The 20,954-nt window shown below is 42.2% G+C and overlaps 1 protein-coding gene across 7 annotated transcripts; it reads right to left on the bottom strand.

The window, feature by feature from the left end:
- Positions 1-104: 104 nt before the first annotated feature.
- On the bottom strand, positions 105-20,675 carry cnot1 (CCR4-NOT transcription complex, subunit 1). 7 transcript variants are annotated; one of them, XM_079860092.1, is made up of 49 exons: positions 20,564-20,675; positions 16,826-17,127; positions 16,213-16,320; positions 16,018-16,116; positions 15,836-15,904; positions 15,687-15,741; positions 15,383-15,586; positions 15,087-15,255; positions 14,714-14,840; positions 14,481-14,594; positions 13,838-14,008; positions 13,609-13,736; positions 13,279-13,519; positions 13,074-13,193; positions 12,831-12,953; positions 10,519-10,670; positions 10,276-10,426; positions 9,974-10,175; positions 9,732-9,854; positions 9,194-9,318; positions 8,794-9,080; positions 8,602-8,680; positions 8,243-8,473; positions 8,000-8,140; positions 7,725-7,904; positions 7,517-7,633; positions 7,293-7,403; positions 7,110-7,187; positions 6,843-7,020; positions 6,616-6,758; positions 6,228-6,524; positions 5,984-6,124; positions 5,798-5,902; positions 5,597-5,716; positions 5,318-5,512; positions 4,900-5,042; positions 4,701-4,809; positions 4,457-4,626; positions 4,133-4,364; positions 3,787-4,032; positions 3,523-3,686; positions 3,113-3,230; positions 2,730-2,831; positions 2,465-2,638; positions 2,191-2,340; positions 1,826-2,006; positions 1,613-1,745; positions 1,062-1,196; positions 105-978 (listed from the first exon to the last, which is right to left on the bottom strand). In XM_079860092.1, exons 2-49 carry the CDS (start codon positions 16,925-16,927, stop codon positions 900-902), a joined length of 7,122 nt encoding a protein of 2,373 aa, XP_079716218.1. In that variant the 5' UTR covers positions 16,928-17,127; positions 20,564-20,675; the 3' UTR covers positions 105-899. The 7 variants fall into 7 exon arrangements, with proteins under 7 accessions (XP_079716218.1, XP_079716217.1, XP_079716214.1 ...); XM_079860091.1 differs by having other exon boundaries at positions 6,616-6,764; XM_079860088.1 differs by having other exon boundaries at positions 2,146-2,340; positions 6,616-6,764.
- Between the last annotated feature and the right edge of the window lie 279 nt (positions 20,676-20,954).

The raw sequence follows: 20,954 nt of genomic DNA on the forward strand, positions 1-20,954 counted from the left end.
AATTTGGAATTAAATCAGAAAAAAAAATTCAGTTGTCACAAATGATAGTGTGAACAACTTGTTTAAACAAACCCAACGCAATCAAAATGGCAGGCAAACAAAGGTGCAGTTCAAGTGTTTAATGCAGTAACTACAGAATGCATACATACAGGAAATAAGTAGCGGAACTAAAGGCAACTACAAATTACTACAAAATACAACACGCGGACCAATACATTTACAAAACATTCGAAATCCTTACAAAATGAGCTGTATTGGTCCTTTTTTGTTCTGCAAGTTGAATCTTTGTACAAACCACAAAGATCCAATTTACCAACAAATTTCTGAATATTTCCACAATTGTACAAGTGCCAGGGAGAACCTCCAACCCAAGATTTGTTTCCTCACAGGTGCAAAACTAGTGATCCCCCCCCCCACCCTGCAGTCCAGGACATCGGTCCGATCCCATCAGCTCACCACACTGATAGCTCTCCCCTTAAAAACCAAACCTCAAAAAATAAAAAGAAATTAAACAAGACAGCTTCCTTAGCCACTACCAAGCTTCCAAACAAAAGTCAATCCGTCTTGAAGGCCAAAAAATAATTTATGGAGAGTTTGGGGGAGCCAAACAGCAAGGAGTGAAATGTGCTCAAGCGTGTGCCTCACCTTTGACAAAGAAATACTCAAAATCTGCTCTTAAATGTCCCTTTTTAATATTTACATTGAACATTTTTAATTGTTGAGGGAGGAAAAAAACAACCAAAAAAGAAACTCCTTAGGTCAGATGCCGCCCGGTGGAAGGAAAGCGGTAATCCAGTGTCGGCTGTGTGTGGATCAGATGTGCAGGGTGTGTTGGAGGGGCAAATGAAGGGTTGGGGAGAGGAAGAGCTCTCTCTGGGCACAGGAGCAGTTCCTGCAGCCTAACTGGCACCTGTTCCCTCCATCACCTGCTGGGCCTGCTTCTGCCCCATGCAGCACTGAGCCACCGACTGGAACAACCTGCAGAGAGAGAGAGGAAACGTTGCAGATCTTCTGTTGTAAAAATGCAGAAAGAATGGATTGTGTCATGTTGGCCACCTTACTTCTCGATCTCTGGGGCGCAGTGCACAAAATCATGGCTCCAGAACTTAAAGGCAGGGTTCTTGATCAGCTCTATGAAGGTGATGAGCAAACCCCATGGGTGCGGCCTGTTCACAATCAACCTCTCCAGCAGGACCCTGCACGACAAGCACTTCAGTTAACTTCATTTATTACATTTTATTGTCCAAGAATTCCTGGTAACACTTTACACAAAGGGTTCCATTTGTTAACAGTTTATGAACTAACAATGAAAAATGATTTTAAAGCATTTATTTACTAATGCATTAAAATCCAAAGTTGTATCTGAACAGTTAATGGAACTAAAACGACATGAGCGAATTGGTGGGCGGGGCTAAAGAGGCAGTGATGTCAAAACTTTAAGGAAAATTAAATTGAGCAAATCATGACCCCTTTGATAACTAAATTTCTCCTAAAGCAGTCTGTTTAAAGTATTGTCTCCGTACAAATAATTGCATTCGTTCTTACAAATAAAAATGATATAAATGATGTTTAAACTATAATTTTTTTAAAAATAAATCATTAAATGTCATACCTGGTGATCTGCTCTTGAATGGCTTCAGCGTTGGCCTCGGCAAACAGATACAGCATGGTACAACTAAAGTAGTGTGTATGGCTGTTTGGATAACGCAGCTGATTGGCTATCGCATTCAGGAATAGATAGCGCCCTGGGAGGAGGAAAATAAGTCACAATGTAAACTAAAACTAGAGAGAGGGAACAAAAAAAACAACTTTTTTTGCATCTCACCTTCGGTGTCTAGATCGACTGCGAGGTTCTGGAAGATGTCCATGTGTGCCGAGTGCGTGATGGTGCTCATGGAAGGAGTGCTACCCTTGTTGTGGATGTGGGCAATGGCCTGGGTTCCAACGTACAGCACGAGAGCATTGATCAGCTGGATGTTGTAGCGGTTTCCAGGCTCATTGGACACCTGGAGGTACAGTGCATTTGTATGCAATTATTCATTACAAATAAAAGATTGAGGGTTATGAAGTCAAGTTTGTGTTTAGACTCAGCGAACTAATGTTTTACTGTCAAGAGCCTAATAACGCCACAAAAGATTAACTTACGAGTCTGTTGTGAACGGTTTTGTGATTCAGAGTGGCACCCTCTACCTGCAGGTTGCTGCGCAGCTCAGAGAGGAAGGTGACAGGAGAGCGGGTCTTGAGGTAAGAGTCAAGATCCTTCTTAAACTGGGACGGCATCACACCGGTGAAGTTAGTGAGGATGCGGGGAGCGATATTGATTTCACTCAGCATATCCACCTGGTGGAGACACACCGATTATTACACACGCCACAATATACCCACAAGTATACTTTAAGTTACGACTACATACTAAACCACAAAGCATCACATATGATGTCAAATGTGATGTGCAACTCTCTACCTTCAGATTAGGGGTGAAGGGGTCTGGAAGCCTCATGTTGCGGGGGAAGGCACTCAGGATCAGGTTCCTCAGCTGGATGCAATTGGGCGGGATGACGTCGCAAAAGCCATAATGGTAGTCGCACAGGAATTCTGGGAAGTCGTGTAGCAGGACAAGCAGCACACGAAGTGTTCCCTTTGAGAATACAGAGAAAAACAAATGCAAGGTCACAAACTGACCCAGTGAACCACCAGACAGGCTTTTGGAGGAAAGACTGTATTAATACCTTGTAGAGAATTTGCATAGGTTTGTTGAGTTCAACATTCCTTAGGAAGGGTGCAAGATACTTGAACAAATCTATCAGCAGCTGAGCATACATTGGCCAACCCTGCATGAGAGGAAAGAGACGTTTAAGGCACAGAGGGTAGTCAGTGATTGACTGGCATGAATATGGGATGTGGAGGGACATCAGAGGTGCCGAATCCTTCCCCTGAAAGGCCACTTTCCTGCTAAGTTTAGCTCCAACAACTGCCTTTAAGTTTGGAGTAATCCTGAAGCTCTTGATTAGCCATTTCAGGTGTTTAATTATAGTCAGAAACTTTGCAGGAAAGTGGTCCTCCTGGAGCAGGATTGAACACCCCTGATGTATATCATACAGGAAATACAGACCTTTTGTTGTGGTGTGTGCGCAAGCATCCTGGCAATGAAGATGCGGTGAGAGATGAGCTCCAGCCAAGCATACACGAAACCAGGTGCTTTAGTCGGCCTCAGGATGTGAAAGGTGTTGCTGAAAGAGACGATGGTCCTTTAATACTCAAAGACTGATCAGAACCATAAAGGTGTGTTCACATTAGCAAGATTTCATTAACCATTATCTATTATCAATAGTGTAGAGATGTATGAAGCTGAGCTCACAAAGAAGTCACTTTCAAACCAAGCATGTTGGTAAATGCAATCTTTCACCTACATCAAATTCCCAACCTCATGGATTCATATTGAAATGACTGGATTTTGCCCATGAAAATTGGCCTAACAAAGATAAATTTAACCAGATCTCAAGTCTAAAACCGTGTGCTTACCAGAAGGCAGTGAGGGTCTGGAAGTTGATGGTCTCCAGCACATGCTCTGGTGCATTAAGCTCCAGCAGGAGCATAATGAAGATTCTGTGGTAAGGAAGCTGTTGGAACTCTGTCTGCCTCACATCGTGATCTTGGATCAACACACCAACCACAATGCCCAGAACCTGCACCAAGACAAGAAATGCAGCATTAATCAAGACCTCAAAAAAAAAAAAAAAAAAAAAAAGTCAACATTGAGCCACAAACCACTGTAAGCATTCCAACCTTGTTGAGCAGATTGATTTTGGTGACCGTGTTGGTGGCCTCTCCGGAGTGTTTGACCAGAAGGGCGATGAGCCGAACAAAAGCATCCAGGTTATGGTAGCACTTGGCCCTGATGATGGCAGGACTGGTGGTCGGGTGCTGCTGTTCGGCTTGAGCACGGTAACTGATCTCCACGCACATCTCTGTGCACAGCCGGAAGAAGCGAGTGATGAGGTCGTCGGTCTTCAGGATGCCCTGCTGGTGCATCTGTGAAAGAACAATGCAGGTGTGACAGAATGAAGTAATGCAGGCCAATTCTAGCCTTGAGAAAACTTTTGTATTTTGAGTGCTCTTTAACCTGGCTAACCTGTCCAACAAACGCAGAGAAGGCTTTAGTGCTGTCCCTTCCTGCAGCTGCTGAGTGGTACAGGTTGACCCATTCTCTCAGCAGGTACTCTGCCTTCTCTCTAAGACCTGGTGGGTCATCATACTCGGATGCTTGAGAAATCCCAGAGTGCATCATGAAGTTTGGCCCACCATGGTGACGATCGATCATGGCCTCGTAGTTGGAGCGGACAACATCCATCAGCTGGGGCAAACTAGTGGTTACAAAGAAGTTGTCCAGATTACTCGAAATGCTCAGTAAAAAAATTAACATTCACTTCAACCAGTGGCATAAGTGGTATCTCACCCTTCAGGAGCGTTGGCTCTGGAGTGGGCACTGGTCCTCATCAGCGTCTCAATGGTGTGGAAGAGATCTGCTTCAGTGATGTGGCTCCCGCTGCGTTCATCAACCAGAAGTAGCTTCACTAGCTGCATGGCGAACGCCACGGCCATGTAGTTCAACCCGTTCTCCATGGACTGAAAACACAGAAGAGTAAGAATCCGCTCATTTACATCAGTTTCCTTTGAAGTCCGAGAGACAATATCCTCACCTGAGCCAGGTGCAAGTCATACTGCTGCATGTTGACCAGGTGGTTTCTGATGAGGAGCTCTACGGCCTCAACGTTGTACTTGTATTCATCTCTGCACTCAATCAGGCATCTGCAGGGGGACATAGAAGAAAGGATTAGGACCTTTAAGACCCATCTATGCCTGAGACAAACAAGTTTACATCACAGTTGTGGTACTGGCCTGGTGATTTGTTTGTTGCACCACTGTGGACCGTAGGCACGACCGTCCTGTAGGGCTTTCAGCACCAGCAGGTGGCACTCCCTGTAGCTTAGCAACAGATCAGTATCAGCACCACTGGTGGCATCCAGCAGACCCTCCACAGCCTGAGAGCAAGCAAGCAAAAGAGAAGTTAGATTTAAGATGAGACCGTATTGCAGGGGTGTCCAATCCTGCTCCTAGAGGACCAATGGTCCTGCAGAGTTTAGCTTCAAAACATTTGCCTGGAAGTTTCTGGTGATCCTGAAGACCTTTCAGATATTTCAGGTGTTTAATTAGGACTGGAGCTAAACTCTGCAGATAAGTGGGCTTCCAGGAGCAGGATTGAATAACACTGCCATATAGGCTTATTCCCCAAGTTTTCGCCCAGAGTTTATCTAACCTTTTGCAAAAGTCCCAGGGCAGCAATGCCATCACGTGAGTTCCTAGCCATGACAACTGCCTCCAGGAGGCTGCGTATGGCCTGGGTCTGTGGGTTCATGGCCAGCGCAGGTGGAATAGCATGCAGGTGCTGCTCAAGGTCTGAGATGCACTTATCGTAGATGTGAGCCACATCATCAGTAGGCCATGCCTGTTGCTGCAATGTAGAAAAAGAACCTGTGAGTTACTTACCCAATGTGACAACCATACAAAATCTCTTCAAGAACGACAGGGGCTGTACCTTCATTGGTTGAGCAAGGAAACCCGTGGGCTGAGACAGGTCGTTACTGGGTAGGAAGCCAGGAACGTTTCGGGCGAACTCCTCATAAACAGCCAGCTGTTTAGGATCCACTCCACCGACCTGGAGAGGAGCAGCCAGTTAGAATCTAACACTGTCAGAGAGCAGTACATACACTCAATGACTTTTGCAAAGAGCTCTCACCTTCAGTCTGATCTGCTCTGGCATACGCTCAGCCTGATAGGTGAGTACCATGGGGTCACAGTAGCGGCGGCCTTCTTGGCGAGCATGCTTCCTCAGCTCAAATTCCTGCAAGATACAGAAATTAATCATATTACACTAGACGTGACAAGCAACTGTTGCAACAATTAGGACAGAGCAGGGACTTACAGTTGCCAGTCTCTTGTCCATCTCAGGTCCAGCTTTCTCCACTGCTGTCTTTTGGATAAAGCAACACGCAAGCTCACAGTTGTCCTGTGCGATGCGAGCAGCTGCCTCTTCCATCATTTCTCTCTGCTGGGGTGTGGGAGCCTGAAATGTATGTTCATCCAGTCAAAATTCTTAAAGCTACTAGAAGTCTTCATTTTGAGCTAGGAAGGGTGTCAATTTTGAATGAGAGAATGTTATTCCGTACCCTAAGAGCTGCTGCAAAGCTGTTCTTCAAGTTGGTAGCAATGCTCATGAGCAGCGGCTCTCTGCAGGTGATCATGGCCATGCCGGCGGTCAAGTTGCGCATCATGTGGTGGGCAGCCACGCGCATGTGAGACTCCTCGGAGTCTAGCGCAAAGTCCTTCCGGACTATCTGCTCGCAGGTGGTCATGGCGATCTTGATTGATCGGTCCACCACTGGGTGCACAAGCTCCTGTACGGCACGCTCAATTGCTGGTCTCACGCACTGCTTCAGCTGAGGGTGGGCCTGCAGCAGTGGGATCTATAAAAAACAGTGAAGAAAAGGTAGCGTACAATTTAAAAGCATTCAAAAAAAAAAAGTTGATAAATTGACTATATAGTGTGAGACTAACGTTAACATTGATGGTGATGTGCGGGGCAAGGCCAGCCAGGGCATACACATTGATGTCATGGTAGCTGAACTGTGGCGTGGGTGGCCCAGTGGCCGTACAGGTTGTGGTGGTGGCCGGAGTCGAGGGAGCAACTGTAAATGAAACTGAGTCTACTTATGGTTAGACATGGAAATATAAAATTATAGAAAAAGTATGCAACTTTAAATGTGCCTGTTTTAGTGTTATACCTGTAGTAACTATAGGCAGCATTTCTTCAGGAGGCTTGGTCTCTTTCTTTGGTGCAGAGAGCTGCTCCTCCAAATTCTTCAGCTTCTCTTTGTCTCTCAGCAGGTTTCCTGGCTTCAGCTCACTGATGTCCAGAGACAGATTCTTGCAGAGCACCTCAATCTCAAACTTGAGGTTAAGCTGTAACAAACGAATTGTGGGACTCAGTGAAAACTACACCACTAGACGCTTATGCACCATATGCTTAGCGTCAATGAGAAGTCACTGACCTTTAAGTCATGTTCTTGGTGGAGCTCAGCCAGTACATTCATGATGCCCATGGTCCAAGGGTTCTGCGGTCTGAAGATCTACAAAACAGTGCACAGATTAAGGTTATTATGTCCAGGTATTTGCAAAACTGGCCCATACATAACACCTGACAGCAAGATTGGTGGAGAAAATTGCATGATTACCACACTCCGCAGACTTGATTCCAAGACTTTGGCCACAAAGGGAACAACATACAGTAACTCCTGCTGGCCTTTCACATAAGCCTCCAGCAAGAGAGACTTTAGCTCCAGATCCTATAGAAGAGAGCAAAACAATAATGCAGTCACACTGCAGGTATAAACTAATTTGATTCATTTTTTAAACCTCTATAAATGTTTCAATCACAGGTGATTGATAATGAACTCACTGTGTATAGGATGGGTTTGTTTTTAGCAAGGGTGATCATTCCAAGCCAGTGACCCAAATTCTTCAGCAGGGATCGATCTGAGAAGTTAGCAGCTGCCTTATCAGAGGTAAGAAGGACCTGAGAAACAAAAAGGGACAACATGAAGTCACCATAACATAGCTATACCTCGGTTGTATGTCCTTGAACTTGCCATTTTTAAAAGGTTTACCTTGATGTTTCTGTAAGTCTCATTGAGAACCATCTTAACAAACTCTGGGTTTTTCAGTGTGTCCAGAAAGTTAGAATACAGGCTGTGGAAGTTGGGCTCAATGCTGACGCGCTTCATGACCAGGTACTGGGACACCCAGGGCATGAATTCTTCTTTCACAGTCTCTTTCAGTTCCTCCACCTTCAAACAAACAGCAAGAGATGGTTTAGGGGTTAAAAACAAATGTCTTGATATAAAAATGTAGCATGCCAATGAAATCAATTGTAAAAACAAACCTTTTGGGTCATGTTTGATTGGGACAAGTTGTTGAAGATGAACGCAATCTTCTCTTGAACGTTCTCTGGGGGCTCAACGATCCTTTCAGTCTGGTCTGTGGCCACCAACAAGGTGTCAATGTTTGTGGTGTTAATTGAAGGCTGGGGAAGAAATTAAAACATCAAATAACAGATGAGTGCATCTTAGTCACTGTTCCATAAATGTAATTTTCTTATATTTACCATTGATCTGTGTTCACTTACTGGCACGTCCTTCTTCGGTCCAAGAGCTGTAGGTCTTGTGATGGTGGTGGTTTTGGCAGCAGTGGTGGTCGTTGTGGCTGTGGTCACTAAGGTGCTGGCTTGGACAGGTAGGGGGGCTTTAGGGGTCTGAGACTGAGCTTGAGCCTGGGCTAGAGCCAGGCTGCCTGGGGTAGTGATGGAGCCCTGCATCTTCACAGGAGGGTCTCTGGATTGCTGGCCATACTCTATATACTACACAGAGAAAATGGACAACATACATTGGAGACTTATTCAGCTGGAAGTTTAACCGACTAGTGCAGAGTGAGAAATTATGGAAAGATGCTGTAGGCATCTACCAAAATAAAACTGAACTAGGTTACCTCTTGTAAATGGTGCGGGAACTGCAGGAAATGGGCTATTGACGCCAAGTGCTGACAGTACTGGGGATAGTCCTTCAGTCTGAGGAAGAGAGTGGCTCAGATTTAAAACAAATGCACAACTCAATATAAGATATGTTCCAAATGAGATCTTTATTGTATGTTGGCTGGAAAAGCATGAACTAGTGACAGTACCTATTTTTAAATCTATCTAGTGCAGCAATCCCAAAGTAATACATCTTTGATCCGAAAGGTTTGCGTAAGGCTTCCAGGACGTATCGTAAGGCCAAGCCCAGCGCCATGTATGTGACCAGGCCCTTCTCAATGATTCCCCCGAAGAGGCATGCGGTGATGTGCAGCTCTTTGTCTGGATACTGAGGGAAGAATCTGTACTCCTCAAACAGATTCCTCAGCATGCAGTTAAAAACTTCCCGTTCCCGCTTGATGTTCGAGTCCTTAAATCGCTGCAGCATTTCCAGCACCTACATTAAAAGAATAACTATGAATGTGAAAGTTGCACCTGGGAAATTAGAGTTGAGGTATTAGGAATGAGCAAAAGTGTCATTCCTCTCATTCAGTTCTAATTCAATCTCACCTCATCCACAGACATTGTGGGGTGTGGCGGATGGTTGTAGATGCGCTGGAAATAGCTGTTTGCCTCGTCGTCAATCTCCTTACTAAAGTGCTGGTTTGCCTCGGGCCACACCTGAGAAAGGTCAGCTACAACACAGAAAACCCAGTTACTGCACTTTATGCATTTAAAAAAAAAAAAAAAAAATATCACATGTTAAAAGATCTACTAAAGTGCAAATTCAGAGAAAACAAAACAGAAGTTTCTGGCAAACAGCTTGTTTTCCTTCATAGGTCTAATGGAAGAAAACGGATGATATTTTCACACGGATCCAAACTAGTTGCCAAAAACATCTTGCTGTAATGTAGACTGACCTGTATTTCCTCTTAGATTGTAATTATTCTTTTTTTGGCCCAGGGATGAAAATTACACAGATTAAAGACACTTTGAAATGGATCGCAAAAGGACTTTGAGAAACTGATGGCCAGTTTTGAGAGGAAATACAGCTTGAGGCGCCTGGCACTCTCTCAGCCACACCACCACTTACAGGCCTTCATCTTACTCTGCTGAAATGTGGGAGGGTTTAGCCCCGGTGTGCTCATCTTCCTGGTGCCAAAGGGGTCGCTGCTGACGGCAGGCATGCCCAAACCTGAGCCAATCCCAGTCAAGCTTGAGCTCAGAGGACCTTGAGAAGTAAAATTTGTTAAAATTCTAATTCACTTGTAATTGGTCCAAACTTGAGGCTGAGCTACTGTTTATCAGTTTATTTTCAGAGTTTATAAATTCACAGTAGTCTTATGGTACCTTGGAGCTGCGAAGAGAGGGGGTTAATTCCTGGGAAAGCTGTGCTGGGGTTTGGGTTTGGTAGGTTTGAGAAGGCTTTGGCTGGGGACTGGGGGTTACTGAAGGCAGAGCCCTGCAGGCTGGGGAATCCTTGCATGCTCGGGGTATGAGAGGCGGACGAGACACCTAGACTCAAAGAGCCCATCGCAGTGAGAGGGTCCATCTGGAATACAACAGGACAGATTTGAGTACAACACCATCAAAATTCAGTTCAGGGAATCTTAACACTTATAGCAATCTTCAGTAAGTAAGGTCACAGTTACTTGAACAGGTGAGATAGCGTCTAAGCTGCTGGTGCTGGGAGCTCGTCCCTTTGGCAGGACTCCTGGTGGCGGCTGCCGGGCCTTGTTCATCACGTTGCTACAGTTGGCCACCATGGTCAAGATTGTCTCTGACAGCTCTTGAGACACACTCCTGCACAAAGAAGCCAGCAACAAAACTCAGTTTAACTGCAACCCAACCATTTTCTTGAAATGCTTAGTAACATGTAAAAACTCTATACGGACGCTGCACAAGACTGCAGACATGCAAGCATTGTAGCCAGTGTTTCAGGAGGAAGTTGAGCACTCTTCGGCTGGTCTTTCTCTGGGGTCAAACCACCCATGATAGAGGGACATCGTCTCTTCAGGAACGTGACGCACGCCTGGATGAACGGCTCCTAATGGATGAAGACAGAACACGTCAGTCTTTAGTGACTTCAAATACATTGCTGGTTAAAAGTTTTGGGGTCAGTAAGTTTTTGGAAAGAAATCAATTGTTTAGACTAGAGGTCGGCCGATAGTGGATTTTACCGATCCTGATATTTAGGTTTGACCGTACATATACAATTGCGAATAACCGATTACTCAACCAATATTTTTTAAAATGGATACTGGATTAAAAACAAAAGTAAAACAGTGCTGAACTGAAATGTGCTAAATTAAATAAATATATAAATATGAATATATTAAAACGAGAAGTTCTACTAACACTACATAAATATAATTTAAACATTAAAATATTACTGGTCAAATATGTGTTTCTTTAGCTATAACCTAGAAACATATGTAAATTTCTAAGTAACACTTTGCAAGTCCCATTAGTTAAGGATGTATAAGCTAGCTTTCATGAACTATATGCATTATGCAATATACGTTTTTAGTGCATGTATTAATATTTGAGTAATACAATTGTACCTTGATCATTCATGTTAGTTCATAGTACATTATATTCCAATTAATTATTAGTACGTTAATGCTGAAATTAAACTAAATGAATAATACTTCATTAACTTTTGAATCGTGGAATCGTATTAAGTGTTACCATTTCATATAAATCCAAAGAGTCATGCTTAAAGATGGCCATTTTTAAATATCTGCAAGGGCCAGAGCATTAAAATTACATAAATGTAGACCTACATTACATGTATAGTCTCTCACTTTATTTGCTTCTATTTTAGAACACTTGATTATCTAATCAAAATAACCATGTATTGTAGTGATAAAAGAACTTAAATCAGATGCGTTTCTGATTTGTTTGTTTCTGTCGGCTGCATGAACATATCAATGTTGAGAAAGCAATCACATCACTAGCTTTAAAAATGCAACTTCGCTGGCTAATGAATGCATAAAAGTGACCAGCTAGATATAAACTAATGGAGATAGATGGTAGCAATTGCGACAAAATATTTGCGTCAGGTTCGCGTGTGTTTTTGTCATTGCTTTAATCGCTTGAGGTAGCCACTACTAATGTTAGCCCTCTCAGCCTCGACGGCAAACATACTGCTGTTCTTTCTCTGCTAATGCAGCATCTAGTCAACAAATGAATTACTTTATAATATGGCAATATGTACTTTAGTGTTCTGTATTCAAACTGTTTTGCTGTTGATGTTTTAAATGTGCATCTGTCAGCGGCGCGTAGCCTCACGTGTTAACGTAAACAACTCAGCCAGTGATAGTTTATTTGGCCTCTAGAGGCCACTCTCACTCTGTATAATGCCAGCAGTCTCTTCTCAGTGCTCTCGTACAGCAAACTCTTCTCAGCCGCAACCCAGAAAAACTATCGGTGTGGATTTTACCCGATAACGATAGTTCCACCAATCAACTATCGGTACCGATATATCGTCAAAACCGATGAATCCGTCGACCTCTAGTTTAGACTTTTTTCCCAGTAAGGATGTATTAAATTGATTAAAAGTGATGGTAAAGACATTCATAATGTTACAAGAGAATATATAGCTAAATTTCTATTATAAAAATTAAGCAGCATGACTGTTTTCAACAGTGATAAAAATAAAATATTTCTTGAAAACAAAACTAAAAGAACATAAGACACCAAAGACGAAGATATAGCTGCTGAAAATTTGCCATCACAGGAATAAATTACATTTTAAATAAACTAAATATATTAAAATAGCAAAGTTATTTTAAATGGCAAAAAATCTCAATTACAGCTTTTACTGTATTTTTGATCAAATAAATGCAGCCATGGTCAGCGTAAATAAATCCAGTAACATTAGTTTAGGGTCCAATTCTCACTATTAACTAGCTACTTATTCGCATGCATATTACTAGGATATTGGCTGTTTATAAGTAATTATAAAGCCCATATTAATGCCTTATTCTGCATGACCATATTCTACATCCCTTATTCCTACCCAATACCTAAACTTAACATCTACCTTACTAACTATTAATAAGCAGCAGTAATTAGGAGTTTGAGCCAAAAATCATAGTTAATAGTTAGTTAATAGCAAGAACTGGACAAACTAAAGTTTGACCATAAATACTTACCAACCCTAAACTTTTGAACAGTAGTGTAAATTTAAATGTTTACTTACCCCATGCTCTCGTATTTTGTCAGTGAGCCATTTGTCAAGTTTGAGGTATTCACGGCGAGAGGCAAGTGCAGCAAGGTCAATTACAAAGGCAAATGGAGTACCATTCAGCAGCATCGATAGAGACTGCAATGTACAGAAACATAAGAATTAAAAAAAATGTTTCAGAACCAGTTTTGCATAAGAACTGTTTCTCAGTCCCCAAACCTATTATCTATGTCGTGCAGGAGTTGAGGAGATGGGTACCTTCAAGTCCTGAGCCACATCCAGGATGCGAGATAGCTTGGCCTGGTCGTATTGCTCTCCTCTCATGTACCACTCGGCCATAGAGTGCATGATCAGCTGGCGGATTGAGGGGGACTGGCCCTGGAAACATAACCCAGGCACATTAGTACACGGTGACACCATAATGAAACTTTGTGCCGTTCAAACAGATGTCAAATCCACCCACCTGTCCATGCCAGGCATAGTGCAAGATGATGGCGGAGTTGGGGTGGTTGCCCAGGAAGATGGGCATGAGGGTGGAGATGAGCTCATGACGCAGGGTGTGCCAGGAGGTGCTGATCTGTAGCAGCGCTAGCACCAGCATGTCTGGGCAGTGCTTGATGGGAAAGCTAAAGAGCTGCTTCACCTGCTCATAATGCCCAACTTCAGATAGGCGCAAGAGGCTCTCCACAAGGTCCAAGCTCTTCCTGTTGACCAAAATGAAAGGAGAAGATATTAAACAAAGATGGACCAAACTTGGACTAAACAAAGCTCGTTTAAATTGCTCAACACTAACCATGTAGCTATCTCTCTGTTGTCATCCTCAGGTGGGGCCTTTAGGATGTCAATAGCAACCGTATGACAGGGGTAGTCAGCAAAGCAGAACACTTCAGGACTCATCAGGGAGTGCTGAATGAACGATAACTGGAGAACAGAACAGCAGGGCTTCAATATGCTACTTAATTTCCATTGCAAAGTTCTGGACGACTAATTTAATATGATTTGGCATCAATTAAAAACTTTACCTGTCCTTCTGCATGCTTCCATGGTCTGTAGATGAGATCCACTGGGAACACCTCCATTCCCAGACCCCTCTGGACCCCATATACCACTATCTGAAGCCCCTTACTGTCCCGGATCAGAAAGCCTGGGTGATCAAGCTCATAGGTCACCTCTTTGAAATTCAGATTGGGGTTCTGGGGAGAACAAGCACAGTCAAATACAGCTAAAAATATGGGGAAATTTAGCTGCATAATAACTAACATTTGACCTTGTAAAGCATTTAAAAATGAGAGATGATGATTTTATTTAATCATGCAGATGGCTTAGTGCAATTATCCAATCGCAAACAGACTGATTTAAATGTATGCACTGCAATATATGCACTATGCTCTGATTTTTTTTGTCGCTTATAACATGCATTTAGGCCAATAACAAGAAGCGCTTATTAAACTAGCTTAAGTTAAGTGGTTTTCTGCCAATATCATATTGATATACAATACATTTTTTGCCAAATTATGTTGCCCTACATACAAGCACCGCAAACATGGAGCTTTTTTTAATGGTAACATTAACTTGCAATCACAATTTTCATCAGGGATAAAAACAATTCGATTTTCCCCCTAGACTGTGCAGCTGCAGTCCTATCTAAAATAACGAGAACCTTACCACTTCTTTGACCACATCAATCAGAACTTCAACATTCCAGGTGTGGGCCTGAGAGCCATCACTCTTGTCCTTCCCATCACTCCAGATCCCTCCGCCCACTGGATTGGAAATGGACTACAGATACACAAACCAGTTACTCAAACCTGCTCACACTCCCTAATCTTGGTTTAAATCAAGCTTTGGTACAATAGAATTCCAGCAGAACCAAAAACACACCCAGACCGAGAACGTACCTGTAGGCCAATGCCGTCTGACAGCCCGGAGTGAGTGCGGGCCATCATGCCCAGCACTCTGGCCACCTGACTGGCTGTCACCTCTCGCACCCCATACTGCAGGATTATGTTCCTGCACTCTTCAAGACTGTGGAAACAATCAATCAATACATTGGAATCCCTTTAAATGTCAACAGCACATTTTAGGTGTTTTCCAATAAAAAATTCTACCAAATTACATTTTCCCCAATGGAGTGCAAAACTTTTTCTAAACACTAACCACGTTTATAGCAAAAAAACATGCCAAAATCCTTCAAAAAATTTTTTTTTACAAGTTTGGAACAACATGGGAATGTGCAAATGACTAATTTAATTTTCAGGTGTTTGTTAATACCTTGCACAAAAGCCATAGCCAACTTCTTGCATGAAGTCAGCAAGGGAACTCTCCATCATGGTCTTGTTTAAGTCTCCAGAGTCTGGCAGGATCCTGTCCATGAGAATGTCCCGTTTGTCAGGGTACAGCAGTGGTGCGAGCACCACAGGACAGCGCTCCTGCGGGAAATCTGGGACACAAACAAAAACACGACTAAATGACTCTGGAGCACAGCATGAGAACTGATTTCAATCTGGAGAACTACCAAAATATAACAACATGTAAGAAGCCATCTTGTAGTAGATTTTTCTACTAACCTCTGCACAGTGTTTTGAGGAACGCGTCAATCTGCTCTTGTCCGACTCCGCTCGTGCCCTTCTGCCCGAACAGAAGATGGGAGAGGAGCAGATGCAGAACCTCTATGGCAATGTCCTGGAAGCCACCTTCCTGATTCCCTCCGAGGTCCGCGTCCACGTACGAGCGGAGAAGGTCAGGAAGCTTCTGCTTCACAAACTGAGCAGCTGTGAAAGAAAGCAACCAGGGTTTGTTGTGCCGAAAACTTTCACATTTAATGCCCCAGAAGCGAAACTGAAACAAATACTTCAGGAAGTGAACACTTACCAAACCCTCTAAGGTCTGCGTTGCTGGAGTTCAGCAGAGCAAGGCCAAAAATCACCTGGGTGAAAGAGACAGATTTAGTTCTCACATTAATTTGATGAAAACTACTATTTTTTTACTTTTTGAAAAATATTGGAAAGCTTTTTGCCTACCTCTTGAACCTTGCTTAGCTTGAGAACTTTACTCAGCTGAGTAAATAAATGAGGTGACGGTTTCAAACTCTACAAACAAGCAGACATGCAACCAATGAACGAAATGTATTATAAACAAGCACTTAAATCACAAGACTGGCATTGAATATAAAAGGTTAAATTTGAAAGATAGATGAACAAACCTTTTGATAGTGCAGGGGATTGTCAATGGCGTAGCAAAGCGTTGAAATAAAATTTGGTTTCGTAATAAGAGAGACACACTCCTGGATCAGAAACTGTGTCTGAAGCAAATAAGAGACGGGAAATAAACAAATATTGAAATATGCTTTTATTTTTGATAAACGGCCTCTATTTTCAAAGCAGAAGCTACATATTACCTGGTGGAAATCTTTGCCACTGCTTTTACCATCGCCACTGAAATCCACATGGGAAAAGAGACAGCGTAATAAATGCCGGTCTGCCTCAGGGCCGTGACGATTCACAATCTGAGAAAGTGATGCATCAAATTGTAAATACCTTTAGTTCACTGATGGAACTTACAATGTTTACTTAATATTCCAGGTTAAAAACTGATGACTATGGCCATGTTCAGACTGCAAGCAAAAACCCAATTTTTTGCATCACTCTTGACAGCACACAACAATAACATCAAAACTGGTGACGGCAACGGCGCTATTCATACGATGTTTAAATGGTATGTCCCAAGATTTTTCCATTTTCCTGTGCGAACTCAATAGGGTGCCTATTTGGAGAGTGAGATGATGCACCTTCATTTTTACTGCATCCTTTTTGAAAGCCTCATCACATACGTGGGTACATCTTTACCAAAGCAACCCATGCAGGTATGCTGGTTTTGTTTGGACACAAATCTTATTTGATCACTTGCAATTAATAGTGCGGATAGTCTGCCTATCTAAAAAATCAGATTTGCCTGCACAGTCTGAACATAGCATAAGTGTATTTATGACAGCAAAACACTAATGCACTCACATGTTGTATTTCTTGCTGGCTGGCTCTGTAGTTTTTCTTAGTTAAATTGTCCACCAGGTAGCTGATTTGAGACAAAGCCAGCGAGAGCGAGTCAAGATTCATTGCTGGTTGGGGCGGAAGCAGGCGGCCGAGCCCGGCGCAAAATCACCATTATTCCCCTTTAGTCACTTCAGTGATAGGTTACTTCTGTCGGTCCCCCCCCCCCCAAAAGGTGTGAAAAGTGTCTAGTTTCCAACAAGCAGAGTCTCTGGGTGGATGCTGATTCCAAGTAATGTCCTTCAGTGCACTTCTTAGTGTAACATCTGGACAAACATAGAGATATAAAAAGCAATTAGAAAGGGCAAATTAAAATGAGCACACAGTAGATCTTCAGTTGCCATATAAAACATTCAACAATATGTCCATAACACATTAAAGAGACAGTTCACCCAAAAACAAATGGTCATTTACTTGTTCCAAAACTGTATGAACACAAAAGATGATATTTTGAGAAATTTCTTGTTTTTGGTTCATATATTATGAAAGTCAACATTCATCGAAATATCTTATTTTGGGACCGGACTAAATTATTTCTGTGGAACTCAAATGACGTACTACACATACAATGCATTACACGGTCTAATGCAGCGATCGGTGAACCTCAAGGCACGCAGAGGGATCAGTCCGCTAGCACAGGATAAAATCTCACGCTTTAATAGGCTAGTATTTATAGCGCCTAACTTAATAAAACAGACTGTGAGACTTTGAGGAATTATAACCTCAAAATGTACATGCGTATGCAAGTTTGAGGGCTTTTATTTAAATCAAATACCGGTACATACACCTCTTTAGCTATTATCCCTCTGCGTGCCAATGTTGGCAAACTTTTTAGCATTTTTATATACTGATACATCGGTCTTAGCACCCAATTAGCTAGGAGAGCGCAGTGAGTGCTTTAATGTTGCCGACCCCTTGTCTAATGTATTAGTCTTATAAGGTTATTTTGTCATTCGACATCAGAGTCTGATTGTCCCTCCACTATACAAGGAAAGCTGCAACAGTTGACAGCATGAAGTGGCCAACATTCCATGCTTAATTTTTTTCCCCCGGTTAAAGGGATAGTACACTCAAAAATGAAAATTCTTTCATTAATTACTCATCCTCATGTCATTCCAAAGATGTTCGTTCACCTTCCGAACACAAATGAAGATCTTTTTGATGAAATCTGAGAGCTTTCTGTCCCTCCATAGACAGCTACACAAATAGCACTTTGACGCTTCAAAAAGTTCATAAAGAGATCGTAAAACTAATCCATTTGAATTAAGTGTTTTTTCTAAAGTTTTCTGAAGAGACTCGTCGATTTATATGATGAACACATTGAATTTAGGCTTTTATTCACAAATATTCATCTACTCGCACATCAGTTGTGGTAAACGGAAGCTCAAGCATGTTCGCTTGAAGCATGAGAACCAATGAGGTTCATTCTCGTGTGTTACGCAGCATGTTTGAGCTTCAGCAAGAACCAATGAGGTTCATTCTTATGTGTTACACAGCACGTCTGAGCTTCCGCAAGAGGTTTTTTCTCACGCGTCAAGCAGGTTCGGTCTGTTTATGTTAGCAGATCAATGTTTGTGTGAATAAAAGACGACATTCAATCTGTTAATCACAAAACGAGGGTGTCTTCAGAAAATTTGGACTAAATTCGTTCAATTCATATGGATAAGGTTTACGATGTCTTCATGAATTTTTTTAAAGTGTCGAATTGTCAGTTGCGAGGGACTGCATTCTGTCCCTATAGAGGGACATACATTTCTCAGATTTCAACAAAAAGATCTTCATTTGTGTTCCAAGAAAGTCCTACGGGTTTGGAACAACATGAGAGAGTAATTAATGATAATTGTCATTTTTGGGTGAACTAACCCTTTAATTAAGTGCACCATCGAGGTATCTCAAGAGCACTTTTTATTTGTTAGATTTTTCAGTTTGAACGCTATATATATTACACAATGTTATATAATAGTCCATAAGTATACAAATTAGGATGCCTCTATGCAGGTGTGTAACTACACGAGGGTGAGCAAATAACAGAATTTTCATTTTGGGGGGACTGTCCCTTTAAAATCGTTCAACACTAAGAATTCTAACGCTCAATTCATTAAAACCTTACAGTGTAATAGTAAATTGAACCACTTTAAATTTAAAAAGGTTTCAAAACTCCAGTTCAAAATTTTGTGTCACTTTCTGTTTTATTTTTAACGCGCGGAGAGAAACTGAACGGTACAGCTGCAAAACCGGAAGTCATACACACTCAGACTCACAGGCCTCGACTAAAGTTGAAGGGTCGCACAAACAGAGTAAATAAACCTCTAGAACGTTCGGTTCCTGCTCCATTAAAGCCGCCAAGGGCTTGCAAGTACATTTATGAGAAAATAGATGCATGAAATGTGGCGTTTTGAAACCCAAAACAAGCAAGACTGATTTCCACAACAACATGTTTTCTAAACTCATTTAACTGCTAAAGCACCTTCTTGAAATACTGAGTGTAAGCAATCGAGATAAAATACAGAAAAAGACAAATGATTATTAAGGGCAGTAATTAAGAAATAATACATTATAGTTTCAGTTACAAACACTAGTCACGTAAAACACATGACTGGCGAAAACGTTCAATAATTTACAAAGAGATTAACCTGTATTACAAATGGGTAACTTGTCGTTTTCACGAAACAACTCCCAACAACAATTTGACTTCAAACGATCAAACACTCCCAACTTGTCTGTGGACAACACCGTTAGCATTCCTAGTGCTAACTCATCTTTCATCCAAGTTGCTTATTTATCAATATCTACATATTTATGACACGAAACGCCTCTTCGGATAAAGTGTTATCCTCTACTCAACTGTATTATCCTGAAGTTAACTCCCAGTAGCTTTTTAACGGCCAGTTCTGTCAGATCCAACAGCAGTCGTGCTAATCCAGAGCTGGCTAACAGCTAGGCTAAGCTAACAGCCTAAAACCTCATTGTTTCGAATGGTGACGAGCACTAGCCTGTTCCCGACATGCTCATCGAGATCACTTAAGTTAGCTGACAGGACCAGTCTGCTTGTTTGCTTTGGGCATTAATGTTAGAAATGTACAACAGACAAGAGTTATGATTGCCAGTACAAGTAAAACACTAGCAAACACTTCCATACCATACAGTTCTAACATGAATGTTGCTAAAATATGGCAAACAACTCATGTATAAAGTCGTATTAAATGCACTGATAGTTGCGTAAAAACAATTTGGTATACATGTAAGAGCATGTAAATCAGTGCAAGTGAACATAAGCAGTCATGCAGGTTTGCATACAGCTAAGTTAGCTGCTACACTGCTGTCGCCCGGGCCTCACTCAACACATTTATATGGTTGGAGAAACAGAGCAAGGCAACAAACTCGGTGTCTGAAATCACTCCAGTGACCATGTAGTTAGCTATAGCGCGCACCACAAGAGCTTTACTTATATTCATAATGTTTTCAAAAATGCACATTAATGGTCACATCCACCGAACTACTAACGACCGTTAACTGTGATCGTACCAGTGCGCGCAGAGCCAGTTGGGATTTTAAGACTTTTTTGCCGTTAAAACCACCAGCAAGGTAAGCTAAATGCTAACGTTAAATTAGCCGAGCAGACAACATATGATGAGCAATTCATATATTCAGCTATTTGTAAGATTTTAACGAAACCCCGCTCGCAGCGAGAGGACGCGTTACCTCGATCCTGGAAAAATTACGAGCGGATGATCATTTTCGTCGTATTTCTTCGTTCTGATCTTGACTGATAAAAGGTCGCTTTCTCCCTCGGTTCGATTTGGGTTTTTCAAAATAAAATGGCGACTGTCACGGCACGGCACGCGCGCGCACCTAGTGCGGTGCTTATTGAGCTCGCGCACGACGCACGAGCTCGCGACTACGCAACATATTAAATGACGCGCACTGACACCCCCCCTCCCCATGCGCACAAATGGTGCAAAGTGATGGAGGCTTCGCGCAGATGCAAACGCACACCTGTTGCTGTGTGAATGGATTGCCAATTACGATTAGATTGGATCTCTGCTGTGATTTTTTTTTTTTTGCAAGATTGTGGTTTCATTTTTTTTTCTAA

Source organism: Squalius cephalus (genome assembly GCF_949319135.1).
Source record: "Squalius cephalus genome assembly, chromosome: 23".
Taxonomy (NCBI): Eukaryota; Metazoa; Chordata; class Actinopteri; order Cypriniformes; family Leuciscidae; genus Squalius; species Squalius cephalus.

Bases quoted from the DNA above. Each gene is read 5' to 3' on its own strand.
- cnot1 (XM_079860086.1), bottom strand. From the start codon at position 16,927: ATGAATCTTGACTCGCTCTCGCTGGCTTTGTCTCAAATCAGCTACCTG. The intron at 16,117-16,212 runs GTAATATGTAGC...TATTTGCTTCAG, and splicing joins GTGGCAAAGATTTCCACCAG to ACACAGTTTCTGATCCAGGA. The intron at 14,841-15,086 runs GTATTAACAAAC...TTGTTTCCACAG, and splicing joins GGCTATGGCTTTTGTGCAAG to TCTTGAAGAGTGCAGGAACA.